The following is a 23,353-nucleotide window of genomic DNA, read 5'->3' as shown; positions in this document are numbered from 1 at the left end:
GCACAGTAGTATCAGATAAGGCTGATTCTGGCTTCATTGTAACATACCAAATTACTCACTGTCACCCACTTCTTTCTCATCCTGCAGATTAACGTCCTGCAAGCCAAGAAGAAGTTTGAGATCCTAGATGCTGTAAGTGCCCTTAACGATCAGATCCATCACCATGGAGTACAGTTCTGTAGAGTGGTTTGTTGTTTAAAAAAAACATAGCAATAATATATTGCTTATATTCCCCTGTCTGTCTCTCTTTCCCCTGCAGATGCTGTCCTTCATGCATGCCCAGTACTCCCTCTTTCAGCAAGGCTACAACCTGCTGGATGATATTGACCCCTACATGAAGAAGCTGGCTGCTGAGGTGAGCGTCACTATCACCCTCACTGTCCCCATCCAGAGCCACAGCCAGCCTACTGCTGTGCTGTTCTGTCAGGCCCTAAGCCCTGGTTCCTGATTGGTATTGGATTGGTTATGATTGAAAATATCGACCCAGGCAGAGTTGCATCACCAATGCTCTGTCTGCTGCTGTGCTGTCTGTTTACATAACAGTGCATTAGCCTTCTAATTTGGCTGTGTGAAACCGGGGACATTATCTGTTGAAAATCCCTGAATGTGCTGGGTGGTAGATGTAGCAGATATACTGTAGTAGTAGAACCATAACAGTGTTAGTCAAAGACTTCAGCAGCATGGTATCCTCTCAGATGGAATATATGTACAGTATGCAGAATAGTGAAACAGACCTGAGTTGATGCTTCATAACACAACATTGACCTCTCACACGTCCTCGGGTTTGGGCGCTGCTAGTTCAAAGTCTTATAGTCCATTTCTGAGCTTCACTCTATCTGACGGCTATGCTTTCATGTTGGAATTGCCAATGCTTAAAATGAAGCGCTTCCATGGATATTCCTTGGCTGAACCTCTTCTCTACTCACACATCTCAGCTATGTGATCAACCTCATCTGAGTGTGTTTTATAAATCTTGTTTCCAGTTGGATCAGTTGGTGATTGATTCGGCCATGGAGAAGAGGGATATGGAACACAAGCACGCCATCATACAGCAGAGGGTAAGCAAGCAGCTATTTCACTCTTTCTGCTTCTCTGGAAGTTGGCCAGGTCTGGGTCAGGGAATCTTGAGTTTGCTAGCCTGGTCCCATATTGTATGTGCCATAGCCATCACTGCTCTATCGTTGCCATGCACGTATGACTTGATAATGATGGAAGAGTTGTAGGGGACCAGGGCTAGGATAGTCTTCTGTGAGTACCCACTGTATATAGCTTCGTTATTGTTATGCAATTTTATTGTGTTATTATTTTTATTTATTTTTTACTTTATTTAGTTAATATTTTCTGAACTGCATGTGACAAATAACATTTGATTTGATTTGATGTCTGTGGTGGGACTAGGCTGGGAGTTTGGCTGTGGTTTAGGAAACACATCAGAGCTTCCTCCAATACTGAGTTCACCACCTGGCTACTGTTATGACTGGGGGATTAGGAAGGAGACTGGTGAGCGTTTGATTAGTCTGCCTCAGAAAGGCCAGTCGTTGGTTTAACCGTGGAATTAAGTGTTTTAAGAGGCTAATCCCAGTGTTGTCTACTGTAAATAAGAATGTTCAGATCTTGTGGTGTATGCTAGGCTAGCTAATCATTGAGATTTGTGGCCCTAACTGTGAGTTTTTGTTGTGCTGACATTTGAAATGTGGGTTCTTTCCATTCAGTACTCATAGGCTGCGTTTACACAGGCAGTCCAATTCTGATCTTTATTTCCACTAATTGGTCTTTTGACCAATTAGATCAGCTCTGAAAAAGAGCTGATATGAAAAGATCTGATGTGATTGGTCAAAACACCAATTAGTGGGGAAAAATATCAGAATTGGGCTGCCTGTGTAAGCGTAGCCATAGTGCCTCTGTTATTTTAGTGCTTTAACTGATAATTTAGGTCTCAGATGCAGGTCCACTGAGCCATGCTACATTTACTGACACAAATGTATCCGTCTGCGTGCTGTCAGTTTGCTGTGAAACTGGCAGCAAACAGACAGATACATTTGGGGCAAGTTGAAATTAGAATATTAAAGATCTGTTTGTGCTATCCTTCCAACTTCTACGACAATGACCATGAGTTGGCAAGTCAGCACAAACAGATCTGTTACCAGGCTAGTCATGTTCTGTTTGTGAATGAATAATCCCTGGCCTGTTGAGTGGGACTTCCTGAGGTCCTCATGATCTCCATACGAATGAGACACTGCAGTCTCCAGTCTCAGGGTACTGAGCCCCAGGAACAATACTTACTTACCTCAGGAAGGATCAGTGGCCATCTGTCCATCCGCCTGCAGACAGCCAAGCAGGCAGCCAGACAGACAGGCAGCCAGGCAGGCAACGCTGGACACCCCACTTACACCAGACCACTGCCTGTAGTCTGGAGACAGACAGAGAAACAGGAGGCGGCAGATTGGATATGGGCCCGGCAGTTTTTTATCTGTTTATGCCTGAAAACCAGTGTATTTTCAGGCAAAACCAGTGTCAAACTAACACAAGTTAGTTGTGTGCGTGTTAGCCTGTGAGCATGATGTCAGCATCTGATCACAAAGAAAATGTAGGCTGTTTTTATAGGGCTGGTCATTTTAAAGAGGAGCTCAAATATCAGGGACACTGGCTTGTAGAGTCAGATTATGAGACACTGGAAGGCCAATAAATAGGATTATAATCTGAGGTACAATGAGGCAGTTGAGATTATTTTATTATCACACCCTCAATTGGTCTGCTATGTCCTCTTGCATGTTATAATGCTGCCCTCTCTCTCTCTCTCTAACCATGCTGCGATCTGCTCTACCAGACCCTCATGCAGGTGAGTACATTTTATACTTCACATGCTTGTTGTCTGCTTCTTGTGAGAGACTGATTGCAGACATACAGCACAGCTCAGAAGTGCCCCTGGAGAAAATTAGCCAACCCCTTTGAAGTTATCTTAAGCACTAGTGTGTGGGGCTGCAGAGGCATACAACAGTACCATGTGAATCATTTATATGAAGCAATCAGATCCTCAGCGCTGACTGCTATAGGCATAGCATAGGATAGTATAGCGAATACAGTCGTTTGTTCTGATGTGGATAGCTCTGTTCTCATTTATTCTCTTCTGTTCAGAAGTGTTCTGCTGAATGATTCTCTGGGTGTTTTGTAGATTCCCTGAGGTAAAGAAAGGTTGAACCTTATTGATGGACTTTTTGACAGATATTTGTTCTTAATCTAATACTATTGGGAAATGTGTTTGTTATCACATCACTTCAAGCATCATCTTCTAGCTCAGCTTTGGCATTTGACAAAATCAGTAGAGGCCTTATTACAACGGGCGCCATTTTGTGTGTTCCCTTCCCCTCCCTGAAGTCATACTCCGCTCTGAACGTGTTAAATATCACAGGGGTTTGTTTGTTCTCATCACATCTGGACATGAGCAATAACCCTTGTGTAAACATACATGGGACAATGGGGCACCTCTGGCATTACCAGCAGAGAGGAGAATACAGTGCTGCCACCAAGTGTGACCGGAGCTCTCTGGTAAACAGAGCAGGGAAAGCCTGTAAATGTCAACCCCCTGAGAGGTCTTATTCACTTCTAACAGTGGGTTTAATGGAGGAACTCTGTCTGGGGCAAGTTTTATGTGTAGTGTGTAACCACCATACATCTCTCCGGCTCTACACTAATGCAGTACCATCACAACATTCTAGGCTACTGTTCCTCTAGCAATAGCTTGTTAATGAATTGGCTAATAATAAATAAATAAAACATTTTGATCATACTAAATAATTACCTTTCAGTACTTTAATATGCAGATTTAAGGAGTCCTGAGGTTGCTAAACAATCTCTTTATATTTTAGGCTATCACAAGCATTAGCAGCTTATTGCAGGATTGTGATTTCAAATACTTAATAGGCTAATTTGTCTGTGAAAGTCGTGGTTAGGGGAATGAGAATGTGGGAGTTATTTTTCACCAGTGTTGTACAGTGTCCACAAACACAGATGGGCTTGGTTCCATGGTAACTGTTTCTCGTGGCAACAGCGTAAGGAGAGCTAAATAAACCAGGTGGGCTCAGGATTAGGGCAGACAAGCTGTTGTGTTGTGGGTGGGGCTGAGGATGAGGCTGAGGGCTGGTAAGGCAAGGTACCAGGTTAGTCAGTGGTAGTCACTGGCTGGCTGCAGACAATAGTGGTGTAGTACAGTGCCTTGCAAAAGTATTCATCCCCCTTGGCGTTTTTCCTATTTTGTTGCAATACAACCTGTAATTTAAATGGATTTTTATTTGGATTTCATGTAATGGACATACACAAAATAGTCCAAATTGGTGAAGTGAAATGAAAAAAATAGCTTGTTTCAAAAAATTCAAAAAAATAAATAACGGAAAAGTGGTGCGTGCATATGTATTCACCCCCTTTGCTATGAAGCCCCTAAATAAGATCTGGTGCAACCAATTACCTTCAGAAGTCACATAATTAGTTAAATAAAGTCCACCTGTGTGCAATCTAAGTGTCACATGATCTGTCACAAGATCTCAGTATATATACACCTGTTCTGAAAGGCCCCAGAGTCTGCAAAACCACTAAGCAAGGGGCACCACCAAGCAAGCGACACCATGAAGACCAAGGAGCTCTCCAAACAGGTCAGGGACAAAGTTGTGGTGAAGTACAGATCAGGGTTGGGTTATAAAAAAAATATCAGAAACTTTGAACATCGCACGGAGCACCATTAAATCCATTATTAAAAAATGGAAAGAATATGGCACCACAACAAACCTGCCAAGAGAGGGCCACCCACCAAAACTCACGGACCAGGCAAGGAGGGCATTAATCAGAGGCAACAAAGAGACCAAAAATAACCCTGAAGGAGCTGCAAAGCTCCACAGCGGAGATTGGGGTATCTGCCATAGGACCACTTTAAGCCGTACACTCCACAGAGCTGGGCTTTACAGAAGAGTGGCCAGAAAAAAGCCTTTGCTTCAAGAAAAAAATAAGCAAACACGTTTGGTGTTCGCCAAAAGGAATGTGGGAGACTCCCCAAACATATGGAAGAAGGTACTCTGGTCAGATGAGACTAAAATTGAGCTTTTTGGCCATCAAGGAAAATGCTATGTCTGGCACAAACCAAACACCTCTCATCACCCCGAGAACACCATCCCCACAGTGAAGCATGGTGGTGGCAGCATCATGCTGTGGGGATGTTTTTCATCGGCAGGGACTGGGAAACTGGTCAGAATTGAAGGAATGATGGATGGTGCTAAATACAGGGAAATTCTTGAGGGAAACCTGTTTCAGTCTTTCAGAGATTTGAGACTGGGACGGAGGTTCACCTTCCAGCAGGACAATGACCCTAAGCATACTGCTAAAGCAACACTCGAGTGGTTTAAGGGGAAACATTTAAATGTCTTGGAATGGCCTAGTCAAAGCCCAGACCTCAATCCAATTGAGAAAATGTGGTATGACTTAAAGATTGCTGTACACCAGTGGAACCCATCCAACTTGAAGGAGCTGGAGCAGTTTTGCCTTGAAGAATGGGCAAAAATCCCAGTGGCTAGATGTGCCAAGCTTATAGAGACATACCCCAATAGACTGGCAGCTGTAATTGCTGCAAAAGGTGGCTCTACAAAGTATTGACTTTTGGGGGGGGGTTGAATAGTTATGCACGCTCAAGTTTTCTTATTTTTTGTCTTATTTCGTGTTTGTTTCACAATAAAAAATATTTTCCATCTTCAAAGTGGTAGGCATGTTGTGTAAATACAATGATACAACCCCCCCCAAAAATCCATTTGAATTCCAGGTTGTAAGGCAACAAAATAGGAAAAATGCCAAGGGGGGTGAATACTTTTGCAAGCCACTGTATGTCACTGCAGACAGACTGGCTAATCAGTGCCACCAACTGTCCTGTCCTGGCCAGGGCCCATGTGGCATAGAGTGAGGGGCATACATGTCTCCCTTCACCAGGTGGATGAGATATCAGGACGTTCCTTCCCAGTCTGTTTAGTTTAGTGTAGTCTACTTTAGTGTGTTGTTGCCTCATTTGAAATGAGCTTTGGCTGATCCTTATCAAAATCTCCATCTTGCAGTATTTATGTATAGTTTTATCAGCTGCATGATATAGGCCACATACACTGCTGTGATTGCTGTTGAGACTGGACCGTTAAATGGCATATGCTGAGGTGAATGAGTACATAGACATTAATAAATAACCGTGGTAAAAAGTCTCAACATATTTCTGTGTAAACTGTCTCAAATAGCATAGGGCAAGACTACACTTACTTAGTAGGCTAAAGTGCGCATTTCATTACCCATTCAGGCGCTAACTGATACTCCTTGATAGTCCTGAAATTCTCTCCCCTTAAGTCCTACTTGGAACAATATCAGAGAGGGGTTTTCCAAGGGAACTTAGCACATACTTAACCAAAGGGATCCTAAGATAGTGCTCATGATGAGAATGACGAGGTTAATATCTTACACATTCACATTTCAGTCAAGCAGAGTCTCTCTCTATCAAATATCCAAGGGAGGGGTAATGGCAGAGTACATCAATAGTGGGCATTGTCTGTCCAGAGGAAAGCCTGTGGAGAGTCTGACACCCATGTAGCTTGGCTCTGACCGATGGAGACCCAGGGCTTTGATATTGGAGAGTGTTGAGGGGTTCCTTCTCAAAATTACATAAATATGTCCTTAGTATGTCCTATAACTTCTTAGAATGGAGAGAAAAACATCATCATAAACCCTCCACAGCTCTGTACTCAGAAGCCTATGACCTCTGCCCTATGACCTCTGCCCTCTGCCCTCTGCTGGAATTAATGGTTTTCACCAGCATGGATTACAACATACATTCTAATCTGGCAATTGATGGGAATTAATATAGTCTCCTTTATTTACTTACCAAATAAAACACAAATGTCCTCCCAGTCCTCCTCCTCCCCAGCTACTGGCATTCAGACAAGGATCAGCTCATATAACCTAAGTTTAGGCTGTTAAGTTACGGGACACAAGAAAGCTCTAAATAAATAAAATGTTAAAGTTAAAGTAGCCTTAAGTGCATTTATTGTAAACCATTTGGTGTCTTTTGGTTTTTAAACATGGTGGCCCACCTGACAACATTTCTAATAAGATGCTCTGTTTCTATTCATGTTGAATTATTTACTGCCAGTCATTTTCCCTCTGCATGATGCCAGATCATTAATAAGGAATGGCCTTTATGGTTCGGTTAGCCTGCATAGAGAAAATATTTTCCCCCTTTTCTTAACATGTGTTGGGTTACTCTAAGGGCATTATGTTTATGGTAAGGATTACAATTCTTAAAGGCTACTGGAAATTGATAAGTGCGTATTTGTGTAGACTAGACTATATGGTAAATGTGCTGTTACTGTTTCCGTAGTGGCTTGCATTTAGTTAGTTTACTCTTTGCTCGGGTAGATGGCAAATAGGCTCATAGCTTCTCAGTGGTGATTGCTTGATTAACTGGGCTGGTTGCCAGATGGAATCCTAGGGACGTGGGTCGGGCTCCACTTCTTGAGCGCTGCAGAACACGCACGGGGTCCGAGTGTTGAGGAGTCGTAAAAGTGTCCAAACAGCACAGCGTGGATTCTGGTGTCACTTTAACAATCTGCCAGTCTTTGGGTCTAGAGCGACTGAAGGCTACTCTGATTTGGAAGTTCGACGTGCCGTGAATAAACTGCCAGCTGTATGATAATAAGCGCTAATCCAAAGACCCACACAGTGACGGCAGCAGGCAGGTGCTATTGTGGAGCGCGCACATGTCTGAATAGGGGAATTATGCACGATGCGGTACTGACAGTCCCAGAATCTATCACTGTTCAGAGGACTTAACTGACGTTTCATTTGTAACTCGATAGAGATGCCTATTCACTGAGCATTTGATTAGATTTCCTAGATTTTCTGTTATATTTTTGTTTGCCTATTTACATGTCCAATGCTGGATCATTTTAAACGTTTGAAAATGAAGATATTTGGAAGGTTGGACCACACTCTGGTGGGTTGAGTTTTATTTTGTAGTCTACTTTACTAATAATTTAGTCACTTCTACATTGTATTGTTTTGATTACATTTGCATTATGTTGCTTTATGGAGAGTTGACCTTTTGTGAAGAGAGGAGACCCATCATTCGAATAGTGATATTTTTGTGTGTCATAAAAATATTACTGTTTTTTAATTGTTGTCATGACTTGGTGGAGTATTGAACAGCATATTAGAAATAGGCTAGTTTATGGTAAACTGCAATACATTGTAAGATCAGACTGTAACAACAAATTGTACAATGCATATTTGTGTATGACAAAAGGAGAGAGATTTAAGAAGTAGTTGTATTATTAAAAAATGGAGTGAATAGTAGTTGATGGCGTGCTGCCCTGCTCAGTGCTGCTAATACCCTGTTATGAAACTCAACCGATCACAGTGTGCCTGATGAGATCTGACTGTGTGCACCATCACTGGCATTCCTTTATCTAGGTCAGCTATGGAGATATTCTTAATCATCCTAAAAGAAAGGGAATACAGATTGGACAGAGTCATCAATCCTTCACTGTTTGTTGCTTTTCATTAGAGAACTCATTATTTAGATGGAGCTTGACCAGGATGGGAAGATTGTGTTTAATAGGCTGTTTGTGTATTTGTCATGAAAAATAACCCAAACTGAAGCGAAATCAATGTTCTGTACCTATTCACCTGTCCATCGGTGGGTGTCACAGGCAAAGTTTCAGGACATCTAATGATTCTAATCTAATACTTAGATTATTTCTTAACATTCGTCTCACAAAGGACCACCATATTTATTCTCTGAGAACTCTTTCATCAAGACTCTATTCACTAATGAGACAATGGTGCCTTGGCAGATGAAGCTTTACCACTGTGATGTAATGTTGTTAATGGGCCCGACAAAACACAGGCACTAAAATTGTTATTTATTTCTGTTGAAGGCATGGTAGCTGTTATGTACATGTTGGTCTGTTTTGTGAGACATGCCTTTATCTCAAGAATGATGCACATCATAGCTACTGCTAACTAAATTAAACCAAATTACTGTCTGACTTGGCACAATGATTCAGCTGAGACTGGAACTAACTGACTGCACTAGGACACTGAACCTCAAGTAGCTGGCTTTCACTGTGTAGTTGGCGTAAATTAAGAATCTGTGAAAAGGGTAGGAGGTAGTCATTTCTCTTCAGCCAGAAGACGCTTACACAACCATTTGCGTCACAGTGAACATCTCAGATGGGAGTTCCTAAAGGGCACAGTTTACACATCACATGCGCACACACGTGATTGTGTTAAAATGACTGCACAATGTATGCATCTTTCTTGGAGGGCTTATATCACATCCTGATCTTATGTGATGTCATAGTTCAACAAAGCGCAGAAGAGACTCCAGTTTAGTGGTTCTCAAACCTCTCCTTTGGAAGCCCTAGACTTTTCACAATGTTGTTTTAGCCCTGAACTAACTCACCTGATTCCATTTATGAAGGGATTGTTGAATAGTTGACTAATTGAATCAGGTGTGCCAGCTCTGGAATCGATCAAACACATGGAACGGCTGGGGTCCCCAACGAGGGGTTTGAGAACCACTGCTCCAGTCACTGTCTCTCTCTAATGCGTTCCCTCACTGACAGTGAAATACCCTCAATTTTTCCTATGTTGAGTGGCAACAGGGTTAACTTGGGGTTCCCTTTGTCTCTCTCAACTCTGACAGGACTTCTCGTATGACGACTCAAAGGTGGAGTTGTTCAACGTGGATGCTCCCAATGGCGTGGTGATGGAGGGGTACCTGTTCAAGAGGGCGAGCAATGCTTTCAAGACCTGGAACAGGTAACTAGATGACTGACAAGTAGCTATCACTAAACCAGCCACACTCTGGCGTCAAATCTATATATGCAGTATGGCAGTAATCCTTTTGATTTGATCTCTAACTTAGCAATGGTATGTTTTGTGGATTTTGTATAGGATTTCTAGACATGCCATAGAGAACTAAAGAAATACTTAGATTATATCTGTAAATATAGTCTATTCACTAGGAAACCAATGGCCATACTTGCTAGCATTGGGTTACCTTGGTTAGAGAGAGACCCCCATTTCCAGTGAGTTCACGTAGTAGGAAATAGTTTAGTGGAGATCTATACTATATACTGCCTGTAGAAACATATCCATTTAACATCCATCTGTTATTCATTTCTTGTTTTTCAGGCGTTGGTTTTCCATCCAGAACAGTCAGCTGGTCTATCAGAAGAAGCTGAAGGCAAGTCCACATAACCACTAGCTACCATCTCTATAGGTCCCTGGGGGGGGAGGTTAAGTGCAACTTTAATGGGTTATAGAGTTGCTCTGAAAGTCACAGTGATCTACATTGGCGAAATGCAACCCTCCCTCATTTAACTCTGACTGCATTAGGGCAGAGGACCATTACAGGATACTCCTCAGAGTCCTGTCCAAAGACTACGATGGATGGCTGTATGTGTTAACCCCATCCTACGCCCTTACATAGACCCGCACATTAATCCATAGTGGGATATAGCCCCGTGTAGCTCAGTTGATAGAGCATGGCGCTTGCAACGCCAGGGTTGTGGGTTCATTTCCCATGGGGGGCCAGTATCAAAAAATGTATGCACTCACTAACTGTAAGTCGCTCTGGATAAGAGCGTCTGCTAAAATGACAAAAAAATGTAAAATATAGAATGTGAGCGTCAGTGTACCCATATGCACATTGGATTAAAAGGGAAAAGGTGCTCAACTTGGAAATCCAAATGACATGTCTTACTTACTCCAGGACACAGTGGACATAATGTTGGTGTGGTGACCTGATTGACTGACCGTGCCTTTTTCACTGTTACTGACCAATAGGATTCCCTGACAGTGGTGGTAGAGGACCTCAGGCTTTGCTCTGTCAAGCCCTGTGAGGACATCGAGAGGAGGTTCTGCTTCGAGGTCGTCTCCCCCACCAAGTATGTTCTTGTTAGTGCCCTTATATTAAGGAATTGACTGTAACTCAATTCACCTTTATTCCAAGGGATTTTTCTTATACATTCATTCAATGTATTGAAATCCCTTGAGGTGAAACTTTAAGAAAATGTCCATTAAGATTTCTTCTGAAGTATTCTCCTTCTTCTAAGAGGGTCAAGGGCTATAGTTTTGTACTGTTGAGAGACTGTGTGCTGTAATATGAGGCTGTCTTTCCATTCTAAAGGAGCTGTATGCTCCAGGCAGAGTCAGAGAAGCTTCGGCTAGCCTGGATCCAAGCAGTGCAGGCCAGCATTGCCTCAGCATACAGGGAGAGCCCAGACTACCATTATGTCGAGGTCAGTTGGTCCATCTATCTAAAACCTAACTGTCAAACAAATGCTAATATTCTCTTCACTTTTTCATCACGACACATAAGCTTATATGCTTGCATGAAGTGATAAAATCAAGACTCTCATGCCTCAGAGAATGATGCTTGCATCTCTTTGTTACGCTCTGTTTACCATGTCTTTTCTCACCACTAGCGTCTGGACAGGACAGCCTCACCGTCTGTCAGCAGTATCGACTCGGCCAGTGAGCCTCGGGAGCGTAGCATGAAGGGGGAGAGTATTCTGCACCGCATCCAGTGTCTCCCAGGCAACGAGTATTGCTGTGACTGTGGCCAGGCCGACCCGCGCTGGGCCTCCATCAACCTGGGCATCCTGCTTTGCATCGAGTGCTCCGGCATCCACAGGTAATGTCTGTTTGTATGGAGGGCAGGGCATCCTGCTTTGGCATTCACAGGCACTGTGTGTCTGGATGGACAGGAGACATCTGGGTCACCTCAGTTTATATAGACCCATGCGGCGGCGCACAATTGGCCCAGCGTTGTCCAGGGTAGGGGAGGGAATGGCCGGCAGGGATGTAGCTCAGTTGGTAGAGCATGGTGTTTGCAACGCCAGGGTTGTGGGTTCGATTCCAGTATAAAAAATAAAAATGTATGCACTAACTGTAAGTCGCTCTGGATAAGAGCGTCTGCTAAATGACTAAAATGTAAAATGTAAATGTAAATATAGAACTTTTTTAATCTAATAAAAGTATACTAGCTAGAATAAGTATAGCTATATATTAGCTAGTATAAATGTAGTATAGCTAGCTTGGCCTGTCGAGAAAGACTACATAAAGGCAAACTACACTGGCCACACATATTGTTGTATGGACTATGGTCTATGCTAGACCTAAACTACTTTTGGTTGTAGATCAATGGATGTATGTAGTAGCAGCAGATTGTAGCATAGGGCGAGGGGTGATTAAGGGGTCACTTGTGACTGTTTCAGACCATGTTTCCTACCATGTGCTGGTCTCTTGGATCTGAGAATATGAAAGAGTCCCAATGGCCAAAAGGGTGCCTTAGCCTTACCATCTGCTTAGCATAGGGCACGTTCTGCCACACCCCCGCTGGGATTACTATGCGGCTAGGCTCCTTAAATCTACTTATTGGATCACGCTGTGTTTGATTGGGAGAGCTTATTGCGTGAGTAGACAAGATGGGAGTTAGACGATAAGCACCACAGCACTGAGACACTTCAAATATAATGCCATCCCTTTAATAGTGAAAGTACGCAATTGTTGACTAACCAGGCCAAATCAAGCAGAAGATTCCTGTCTGATACCTGTCTAATGTCCTTAATTTAATTTAATTTAATTTTTTTCACCTTTATTTAACCAGGTAAGCCAGTTGAGAACAAGTTCTCATTTACAACTGCGACCTGGCCAAGATAAAGCAAAGCAGTGCGATAAAAACAACAACATCACAGAGTTACATATGGAATAAACAAAACGTACAGTCAATAACACAATAGAAAATCTATATACAGTGTGTGCAAATGTAGTAAGTTATGGAGGGAAGGCAATAAATAGGCCATAGTGCAAAATAATTACAATTATAATTTAGTATTAACACTGGAGTGATAGATGTGCAGAGGATTTGCAAATAGAGATACTGGCATGAAAATGAGCAAAATAATTAACTATGTAAATAACAATATGGAGATGAGATAGTTGGGTGGGCTAATTACAACTGATGCTTAAAGATAGTGAGGGAGATAAGTGTCTCCAGCTTCAGAGATTTTTGCAGTTCGTTCCAGTCATTTGCAGTAGAGAACTGGAAGGAATGGCGACCAAAGGAGGTGTTGGCTTTGGGGATGACTAATACTGTAGCGCTAGGGTTGACTCTAGCACTCCATACATCATAGATGCACCCCACTAGAGTATTTGTCAAGCATTAGGCTAGATGGGAAAGTTTCCCTCCATTTATGGTTTACTGCAGAGATGCTGCAATTATCAATGCTTATGTAATCACCACCTCCTCTGGAGCATCTGCTGAATATTCATGATCTGTTTCTCTCAGAGCTCTTCTCACAGTGTTGAGACGAGATCACATGAGGCTTCTCATTAGAATGGAGGAGGGATACACAGAGACACTATCTCACACAGTTTCTTTTTTGGCATGCCGCGCAGCAGTTGCCTGGATACCAAAAGGTTTTGTTGGTGGAGCGGCGATTTGCATGACATTGAGGGCAGCTACTCTGTTTCCCAGGGGATAACGCCTGTGTGATTTGAAACCCCTACTACAGCTATTCAACTGTCATGGAGCTTCCTGTGTTGCTTATTAGGGGAGGCTATTACAAAAAGGCTATTTTTCCTATTACGTCTGCCTTCTTAATGTTGTTATAAGCAAAGCAAGGAAAAAATATGTGCATCATGATGTTAACAACACTAACTTCAAAAGCTTTCTACCCAATAGTAACTATAGCCATGGAACTTGAATACATACAGGATTCAAATGCCATCACTTTAAGACTTTTTGTGTCTCTGTTGCAGGAGTTTGGGTGTTCACTGCTCCAAGGTGCGCTCTCTAACGTTGGACTCATGGGAACCTGAGTTACTAAAGTTAATGTGCGAGCTGGGAAACAGTGTCATCAACCACATCTATGAGGGAGCATGCGTGGAGCAGGGCCTGAAGAAACCAGGGCCCTCAAGTTCCAGGTAAGAACTGCCTCTATGTTATTTTTCTCTTTGAATATTTAGATGATCAATTGTTTATTGGTGGAGACTAGGAATGTCCTCTGAGCTACTGTGTATATATGATGGTAGATGCTAGGGTCATCGTCATCAATCAATGCTATCCATGCTATCCTCTGCAGGCAAGAGAAGGAGGTGTGGATCAAATCTAAGTACGTGGAGAAGAAGTTCCTGAAGAAGTTGGGGGCCACCGAGGTGCTGGTGAATGGCAGGCGAAAGTCAGAGCGCCGGTGGAGTGTGAAGAAGTGCCGGAGACACAACAGTGCCACCACAGTGCCCAAGACCCGACGAAAATACCGCCAGGAGCCGGGCAGTGCCTCCCCTGCTACCCTCTCCTCAGGTACTCTAATTGCTCTTCTGGCACTAGAGAAAGGATACCTTATTTATCTTTGTATCCATATTCCTGATAGTGCTAAACCATAAGCTGACAATGAAAACCCAGTACATAAGACATGTAATATTTAGACATTCCCTCCTTGTGCTTAACAGCAGCTTCAGCTCTAGAGAGGAAGTTCCGACGAGAGTCACTGTTTTGTCCAGATGAGCTGGACAATCTCTTCTCTTACTTCGACACAGGATCTGGGCCTCGTAGTAAGTTACCTACCCATCTAATATACAGACACTACACCCTAAACCACAGAGATACTTGAATCCTCTATGTGGTGTGTAAAGTGAAATAGCTAGCAGCAACAGTGACTAATGTGTCCCTGGTTTGGCTCCTATTGGCCCTGCAGGTCTGAGCAGTGACAGTGGCCTGGGCGGCAGTACAGACGGCAGCACAGACATCCTGGTGTTCGGCTCAGTGGTGGACAGTGTCACAGAGGAGGGTAAGACAAACCCATACCTGTAACTGATGGAATGGAAGACAAAATGCACAACATATAGGTTCAGCCATTGAATTGAGTGCCATTTTCAAAAAACCTGACAATTGATCGCAATCGTCCTTAACTGCCCTTGAGGGGATAAATAAAGTTGTATTGAATCCTAGTTGTCACGGTTGTTTTTCTGGTTTTGTAACTCTGCTGCTTCTGTCTCTCTGCAGAGCGTGAGGTGTCAGAGGGCTCTAGCGGAGAGGCTGAGATGGAGCCGGAGCGTGAGACCCAGTCAGACCCAGAGGATGGGCGTGAGCTCCATCCTGGGGCGCTGCTCTACAAGGCCTCCCAGGCACGCAACCTGCCCATCATGGCCGAGGCGCTGGCCCACGGGGCTGACGTCAACGCCGTCAACGACGAGGATGATGGCAAGAGCCCACTCATACAGGCTGTGATTGGGGTGAGTCATTGTAATAACAGGCAGGCTTGTTCTTAGTACACTGGCAAAGGCAGTCCTTGTCATTCACGATGAATAGTGTGGACGCGCTGGATGCATCTTGCTGAAATATTATTCTTTAGTAGCCTCAACTGACAGAACTGCAACATACATCAATGCATGCATCTATCCATACAGCATGTCTATGCATGATCACAATATTCTAAATATGCACCAAGTATTGGGAGCATATTTAGAGTGTGCAATTTTCTGTCATAATTTTGATACAGTTTACCTTCCGTTAGTCAGCACCTCTACGAAAATGTTTGGGTGTGCGTCAGCTTGTGCTTTTTACTGACCACAATATTCTGTCACATTTTATTGTGCGTTCTTTGGCCACTTGGAGAGAGCCTCATGACTTGTGTGTGTTCCATTCCAGGGCTCTTTGATAGCCTGTGAGTTCCTGCTCCAGAATGCAGCTGACGTCAACCAAAGAGACGCAAGGGGGAGAGGGCCGCTACACCACGCCACATATCTGGGACACACAGGGTGAGTAGGACCGAAGCATAACACGTTCCCGCTTCCTTACTATTGTCAATGGCCTTTTTGAGTCACTAGTGAACATTTTAAAGAATAGTTTTCATGGACAATGGTGTAGCTTGCAAAGCAGAGTATTGTTCAGTTCTTTTTTACATTAATATTGTTCCTCAGGCTAGATGGTATAAATGACAGAGCTGCGGAGTACAGATATTTTAATGCTGATTAGATGTGGGAGCGTTCAGTACATGTTCACGTCTGATCTGTCTCCATGCTGCCCTCTACAGGCAGGTGTGTTTGTTCCTGAAGAGAGGAGCCACGCAGAACGACGGGGACGAGGACGGCCAGGACCCTCTGAGTATCGCTGTGCAGGCAGCCAACGCAGACATCGTCACCTTGTGAGTTTCAGTGGGACACCACCCTGTCCCTCAACGTACTCAGCCTCACCTTCACACAAACCTTTGAAATACATATTATGACCAGGGTTAGCTTGGTAGACTACTGTAGCTCCTCACTTCGGGGAAGTATGAGTGGATCCATCTAACATGTTGTGTTCCATCCCTCCCTCCCTCCCTCTTCCCTTCTCTCCCCCTCTCTTTTTTCCCCAAGGTTGCGTCTGGCCAGAATGAACGAGGAGATGCGGGAGTCGGAGGGACCGTTCGGCCAGCCAGGTCAATACCCCACCAGCAGCCCCACTGAACAGCAGTATAAGAAATGCATACAAGAGTTTATCTGCCTCAACATAGCTGAGTGCTAGAAGTCAGTCACATTACCTAGTCCTGGTCCCGTTCAGGCTTTCCCTTCTGGTGATGGTTGGAGGTGAAGCCAATAGTATACCAGGACTGTGGCAGGACAGGCCTGTTGGGAATCTTGTGCAGGAAGGAACGTTGTCCAAAACACACATTTCTCTACCAGATTCCCCACACGCTGCTGTCCCGCCCAGCTTCATGGTTCTTCTCTAAAAACCTGAATTCTTCTTAAGTGTTCTACCCAGTGCTCTAGACAAAATAGCAGCAAACTAACATCGTTCAAACGAGGCCACACCAGAATATGCCAACTACTATTCCCTCAGGCTTATCAATGGTATATGATGTCAATATTATTAACTCTATCATGATGTCAAACTGTACTGTTGACTTGGACTGATAATGGCAACATTAGTTCAGAGTTAGATCATTTGTCAACAAATGGTTAGGGACCAACTTTATAATCGACTTTATAAGTTCATTTAAATCATCTTTACTATACCATAATGTACCCTACCTATACCCATGTCAAGCAAATTAATTCAGATACTCTATATTCATTTGGAGAGTGGACAGGTGTTTGCTTGTGGTTTTCAAGGTAGGGTAGTGTGCTCCGAACCAAAGACCAGATCAGACCAATATGTTGCACATTACTTTCATCAAGCTACTCTCTACCTGCTCATGTAACAATACCAAATCACTATACGGTAGTCTTGTCAAGGGTATAAAAACAGACCTTCAAGGCCTGTAAGTCGTCTTTATATCTAGTCAGTTATTACAAATGTATGAATTCTGCTCCAGCTGTGTTGTGGCATGAGGTGGTTCTTTAGTACACGCATGTCGTGTGAAAAGGGGCGGGTACTTATGAATTTCATTTAGGTGATTAGACGGGATAACAATGAAGCTAAGTAACAACTGTGATTGAGTGTAGATGATATGTATTATTTATAATTTCATAGATTTTAAAGCAACATTATGCACTTTTCCTACCAACAATGATTTGAATTTAAGTTGGTTACTTTTTGGTATTTTCATTTAGTAGTGTAGGTTTTTACCATAATTTATGATGAACTGCCCAGAGCAATAGTGCAATGATCATTTAAATACAGATACTCTGTATTTTTTGTATTAATTTTATTAATACGATGCAGATGGTATTTTTTTAACTGGATATATTTTGTTAGATTTTATTTTCCTTAGCACTCACACACATAAGGCCAGTTAACCTTTACTGTCATTTCTTCACGTCTCGTCTTGGAAAAGACAACCACAACTCACAATCTTATAATAGAAAACGACTGGGATTTACCTTAAACTGCGATGAGATGGAAGTTTTTTATATAATATGAAAACTCACATGTATTAGGTACAGTATTTGTATATGTTTGTCGAAAATATTGACTTATTATGGTATTATGATGTATCATGGCTATACAGTATTAGATTAGTTCTGGGTTTCTTGGTTAAATAGTGCATGGGTTGCCGTTGCCCAGGTCTTTCAAAGCCATGTTGGTTTTGTTTACTTAATTAATCTGTGTATGTTAATATTTGATATATTGTTAAAAGAAAATAACTGCGTGTGCTGCCAAATCATGAGAACTGTACATAAAAAGACATTGCAGAGGTTAAATCTGTGGTCTATGGTCAAACTGAAACTGAAACTAAATATATTGGATAGAATACCCCATAACATACAGGCATAGTTTCCCATTGACTTCTACAGGCCTATGAGAACAGCAGAGAAAGCTTGGTCCATGCAAACATGCCAGCTTTCCCTCTAGCTCCTCAGAATGCCAACAGTGACCCCCTTCTCTGTAAGCACTGCCTATGTACACACTATACATGCCGTGTGTACATAGTGAGAGGGTGACCACAGTGCCCAGGTTTCCTTTGATACTGTCCAGTGGCTTACTGCCATTTTGAAATAATCTTAAACAGGAAATGTAATTAGTTGTCCTCGCTTCAGGCTAGTAACAACTTATGTTTGGCATTGCGTTTGTGTTGCTTGAGTTTACTTCAAGCCAAAGACCACACAAAGTTCAAGTCATTTGAGGAGAAAATTATAAGGAGTAACAAAGAAGACGAGACCAAGAGTAGTGACTCTAATTAAATATCTGGGGAACAATGTTATGACCAAACAATGCCAATGATTTGCATCAAGCCACTAAAGGTTTACATGTTGTACAGTACAGTGTAATGAGTCAGTGGATTGATTAAACTATAGGTTGACTAGGTGACTGTTCTGCTGGAAATATGCTAAAAACTATTAACACTTAAAACTGCTTGCAACTTTGAACTTCTGTATTTTTGTGTTTCTGACTTAAATCTGTACATTTTCTTTGTATATTGTTAGAGAACACGTGTCTCTGAATATCTTTGTGCAATTTACACTACTGCTACCTTTATGTTCATTTCCTTTTCCTAATGTCTTCTAAAATGAGAAAATACTGAAAATAAATGAAAGATGTGATTCAAAGCCTAACTTCTCCCGCTGCTTCTTGCTTCATTTATTCTGTTCTTTATATAGCACTGTTATAACAGTTTCCCTCTGTCACTACAACTAACCGCATTAACCTGCACTGGCAGTGCACTTATTAGTCAACCCCTGTATGTCCAGGGTGAAGATGTAACAACATGACAACACATTTTCAGAGATTAGAAATGTTGTCCTCTGACATTTAACTCAAGTATGGGTTCAAATGATTTCTATGATCAATCCAGTTTGCCCCTATAACATTAATGATTTACAAAACCCCACTTGTTTCAGCACTTTATGTTTTCAATTTGTCTCATAAATCTATTCTCAACCGTTTATTGAAAGTCCTAACTACTGGCCACTGTAGGTGGTGTGCTGCTTAAAGAAAAGGTTCACGCATTTTGAATGTTATATTGTTTTTGTGCATCTCTGAGTGATGTTCTATTGATTCCCTGGGTAATGTCATGTGTATCTGAGTTATTGGCGTTCAAGTAGGCAGAAATCCGGCCGATATGACGTATCACCATGATAAAGTTGCTCTCACTACACTGGAAGTTAATAGTAATAGGAACTTTTAGATTGTGAAAACTTCTATCATACATTTCAGATTTCAATACTGGCCGATGTCATAACTCGGGAGGATGTCTTCTCTCGAATGAGCCATTGATCATAGACACACACAGGAAGAGATTGGAATGTTATTTTTAATTAGTCAAGCTGAGAATTTCTCAGGGGGTCGAAAGGAGTTCGACTGGCTGTAACCATGGTCACCAGAAAACTAAAGCTTGAGAATTTAGAAATAGAGTGGTGCCTAGACTATGGTTTTGTTCCTCTGCTGATGTGGTATCTAGATTAGAGGCTCTGTTGTTTTTGAAAATCAGTTCAGGTTTTGAACAATCGATTACATGTTTTTTTTTAACAGAAATTCCACATTATTGTATGGTAGGCCTACTGTTATTTACCAGATCAATTTAATGCAATTCTTGATGATAATGTTCTGTTACATTGCTATCCTTTTTCAGGAGACACTACTTACCTGGATATCTTCCGAGAGTTTTCTCACATGGCCTCACACAACCCAGAGAAGCTGAAGCGGAGGAGTGTGCATTTCAGACACTCTTTCAGGTAGCCCACGGAGGGATGAGATGTCTGGGAAGTCATACTTGAAGAGTGCAACAGTCACTTTCCTGACATCATTACAGATTTGCATAGTGAATCTATCCCCCTCATATTCAGAACCTGACTTCACTAATCCTCTTAGATCCTCAACTCATAAATGTTCTTCACAAATGAGAACCACTATTGCCCTCTCCCAAATTGCCCCACTACAGGTATTATCTCTGCTGATAATCCCAATACTGCCTCACACTAAATTACTCCAATCATCTTAGTGGTGAAACCACTTTTGTCAACATGCACTACAGTATATGGGAGATGCCTAGAAATGTTGCCTCTGAAAACATAGGGAGATGCTATCAAGAATAATTGTCACTCTGTTACAAACATCTGTGGATTCTTAGATGATGTTCATGTATTACTTATTTGACAGAAGACGTTGAAGCTTTCAGCAATTGGGAAGCATATTTTGTTGGAGAATGCTGTATGTTACAAATGTGTGAGATGCATATTCTGTTATCAAATCAATTATTTGTTTTGATAACTTTTTGTAATGTAGCCTGTACTTGCTTTATGAGGATTTGCTGGACTTGTCCTCTCTTATTAACCGTGTGACATTGTTTTTAAGTGTTGTTGTTCAATGTTAACTTTAGATAAATCCAAGCACTTAACAGTTTCTTATCCTGTGATCTAGATAGATGTCAGGAGTCTTTAAGCATTATAAGTTTTCTTTGTGTGCTCAGATCAGCTTTATTATTTTGTTCAATGTACCTGTATAGAAGGAATATAAGCATATTATTTACATTGCAAAATGTTTAGTTTTTGTGTATTCTGCTGTGTGTTTAATGCATGCCTTTGGTCCATTTATATTTCTTACACATAAACAAACTTGAATTAAGCAGCAATGCCTCCACACTATAGCCCATAGGCGTGCAGCTCACTTAGGATAAACGGATAGGGTTGTTTACTGTGGATACCATCCAGTTCTTTGAAATGTGTTGTAATGTCAGTATTATTTTTTTTAAATACATTTTGTTTTTATTCTGGAACTATATGGAAGGTGATTTTTTATTTTGACTATGCTGGTATAGTCTTCATATTTTGATAAAATGTAATGTAAAATCTCTTTATATTCATACCACTACAAATTTCAATGCAGATATTGTATATAAACGCTGTAGAGGCAAAATGCTAATATATCTGAAAGGAAAGTTATTTTGTCATGAATATTTTTGGAAGATGTATGCCTCTTGAAGGGTGAAAATAAAGAAAGTCTCTTAAATCTGACAATTTTTTGTTGACACAGTGGTTCATTGCCTGACTGGCAGTTAAACAAATTACACAAGACTGATGTGTCCATATTTCTGAAACTAATTACATTTAAGGCCAGGCGCCACAGGCTGAAATGACATTTTTGCATCTACATATCAATTTTGAGATTTGTTGGAATTTTGGGCCATTAATATTAGTATTTTCAAAAAGTAAACATAAAAATTTCAAAAACTTGATGAAAATGTATATTTTCTTTAGTTCATCATACTACCGTCATCAACATTTTAATGAATTTTAACCACTTAAAATTGACATTCATCAATAATTTCAAAGCTCACTACATTAAATTACACATAATGTAAAAGCCCATTTCATAGAGAATGTTACAAACTGGAATATATTCAGTAACATACTTTGAAGAGATGGTGATTGGTAGTTTACATTCAGTGTACTTACCTTTAACTGCCATTTCCTGAAAAAAAATCTCAGCTTCAGAAGCATCTGCATTCACCAAATTGTGTGTGGTTATCCTTAGATATATTCTCCAGACTTGCCCAGAGGGAATTGTTGATATGTTGTCAATTCTTTATTCTAAATAACATTTATTTTTAAAACATTGCATTTTACGTGCATGTCTTTAGTATTTTACAGATAGAAAGATGAAAAAAGTATTTATCCACAATCTGCTCTGGATAAGTCCGGTCCTGGAGTGTCTTAACAAATTTTACCAAAATATTTAGACTGACTTCATCCAGTGTCCGGAAAAATTGATTTGTGCGATATGCAAATATGCACATATTTAATTAGATATCACCTAATTTGTATATTTTAATAGAATATTTCAGAATTCTTTTTATACCAAAAGGGATTATATTTGTGTCTATATTCAACTGGTAAAAGTATATATAATATAATTCTTGAAAAACATGACCATTGGTTGGCAGCACTCTGATGAGTTTGAGAGTCAGAAGAATGCAGCATAGAAAGACAGTTTGAGATACGAACCATGTTTCCATCCACAGTTTTTATGCCCATAAAGTCATACCATATAAAAAAAATCATGACAGCTGTGATGGAAACTGGAAGTGTCGGTACAATTTTATAAAATGCCGATGGATCATTATTTAGTTCGACATGGTGGGATCTTTTTGTGTCAGTAAAATAAATGATGCGAGAAATGGCAGAAGAAACGCCTTCATGCACATATATTGATATAGCCTAACCATCATATCAAAGTAAACTTGGTGTCACGAGATGATATGTTGTGTGGTCCTCCCACTACGATTCAGGAAAGCATGCAGTTTATTACGCTACAGATGAAATAAGTTATGATGAACTTCACAGGGTGGTGAAAGTACACGGTGATGAGCTAGATGCTTGTCAGTGGGTGCTGTAGGTGGGTGTGGTGCAGGAATCAGGCGCAGGACGCAGAAACTTAGTCCAAAAGACTTTAGTGAATACTCACTCAATACACGAGCCAAAAAGCCCGGAGACGAGAAAATACGCACACAGGCGTAAACCAAAATGTGCACTAACATGTGCGAGACCCCTCCTAAACAGAGGAGGAAAACAACGAAGTACAGATGACCAACAGTAGCGCACAAACACGACAGCAAGGACAATCACACACAACACCTGACAAACACAACGAGAACTTATAGGACACTAATGAGCACTAAACGAAAACAGGTGTACAACATCAAGACAAAACCAAACGAACATCGAAACATACAACGGTGGCAGCTAGTACTCCGGAGACGACGACCGCCGAAGCCTGCCCGAGCAAGGAAGAGAGGCAGCCTCGGCCGAAACCGTGACAATGCTCCTTTCCAATAAATATTGAGGGTCTTAAACTCTTATTCTGGTGACATGATGATCAATGCTTGGCTGCCATTTGACAAATACAAATTCTCTC

The 23,353-nt window shown here is 41.5% G+C and overlaps 1 protein-coding gene across 3 annotated transcripts in view; it reads left to right on the top strand.

Moving 5' to 3' along the window:
- The window catches only part of LOC121545760 (arf-GAP with coiled-coil, ANK repeat and PH domain-containing protein 3), a 111,098-nt gene extending 89,642 nt beyond the window's left edge, over nucleotides 1–21,456 (top strand). The window contains exons 7-24 of one of the 3 annotated variants that reach the window (XM_041856560.2): nucleotides 88–132; nucleotides 260–355; nucleotides 984–1,058; nucleotides 2,828–2,839; nucleotides 9,719–9,834; nucleotides 10,210–10,261; nucleotides 10,864–10,964; nucleotides 11,207–11,318; nucleotides 11,505–11,713; nucleotides 13,843–14,007; nucleotides 14,166–14,383; nucleotides 14,536–14,634; nucleotides 14,769–14,870; nucleotides 15,086–15,315; nucleotides 15,731–15,840; nucleotides 16,116–16,226; nucleotides 16,438–16,499; nucleotides 20,073–21,456. In XM_041856560.2, coding sequence (XP_041712494.2) covers nucleotides 88–132; nucleotides 260–355; nucleotides 984–1,058; nucleotides 2,828–2,839; nucleotides 9,719–9,834; nucleotides 10,210–10,261; nucleotides 10,864–10,964; nucleotides 11,207–11,318; nucleotides 11,505–11,713; nucleotides 13,843–14,007; nucleotides 14,166–14,383; nucleotides 14,536–14,634; nucleotides 14,769–14,870; nucleotides 15,086–15,315; nucleotides 15,731–15,840; nucleotides 16,116–16,226; nucleotides 16,438–16,499; nucleotides 20,073–20,179 — 2,022 coding nt within the window. In that variant the 3' untranslated portion in view covers nucleotides 20,180–21,456. Of the gene's footprint in view, nucleotides 1–87; nucleotides 133–259; nucleotides 356–983; nucleotides 1,059–2,827; nucleotides 2,840–9,718; nucleotides 9,835–10,209; nucleotides 10,262–10,863; nucleotides 10,965–11,206; nucleotides 11,319–11,504; nucleotides 11,714–13,842; nucleotides 14,008–14,165; nucleotides 14,384–14,532; nucleotides 14,635–14,768; nucleotides 14,871–15,085; nucleotides 15,316–15,730; nucleotides 15,841–16,115; nucleotides 16,227–16,437; nucleotides 20,052–20,072 lie in introns of those variants that run through there. The other 2 variants (XM_041856559.2, XM_041856561.2) reach the window with 2 other exon arrangements.
- Nucleotides 21,457–23,353: the final 1,897 nt, after the last annotated feature.

The sequence above is a fragment of the Coregonus clupeaformis genome, chromosome 30 (genome assembly GCF_020615455.1).
Source record: "Coregonus clupeaformis isolate EN_2021a chromosome 30, ASM2061545v1, whole genome shotgun sequence".
Taxonomy (NCBI): domain Eukaryota; kingdom Metazoa; phylum Chordata; class Actinopteri; order Salmoniformes; family Salmonidae; genus Coregonus; species Coregonus clupeaformis.
The sequence above is the reverse complement of the archived record's forward strand: the minus strand, read 5'-3'. Positions and strand labels throughout refer to the sequence as shown.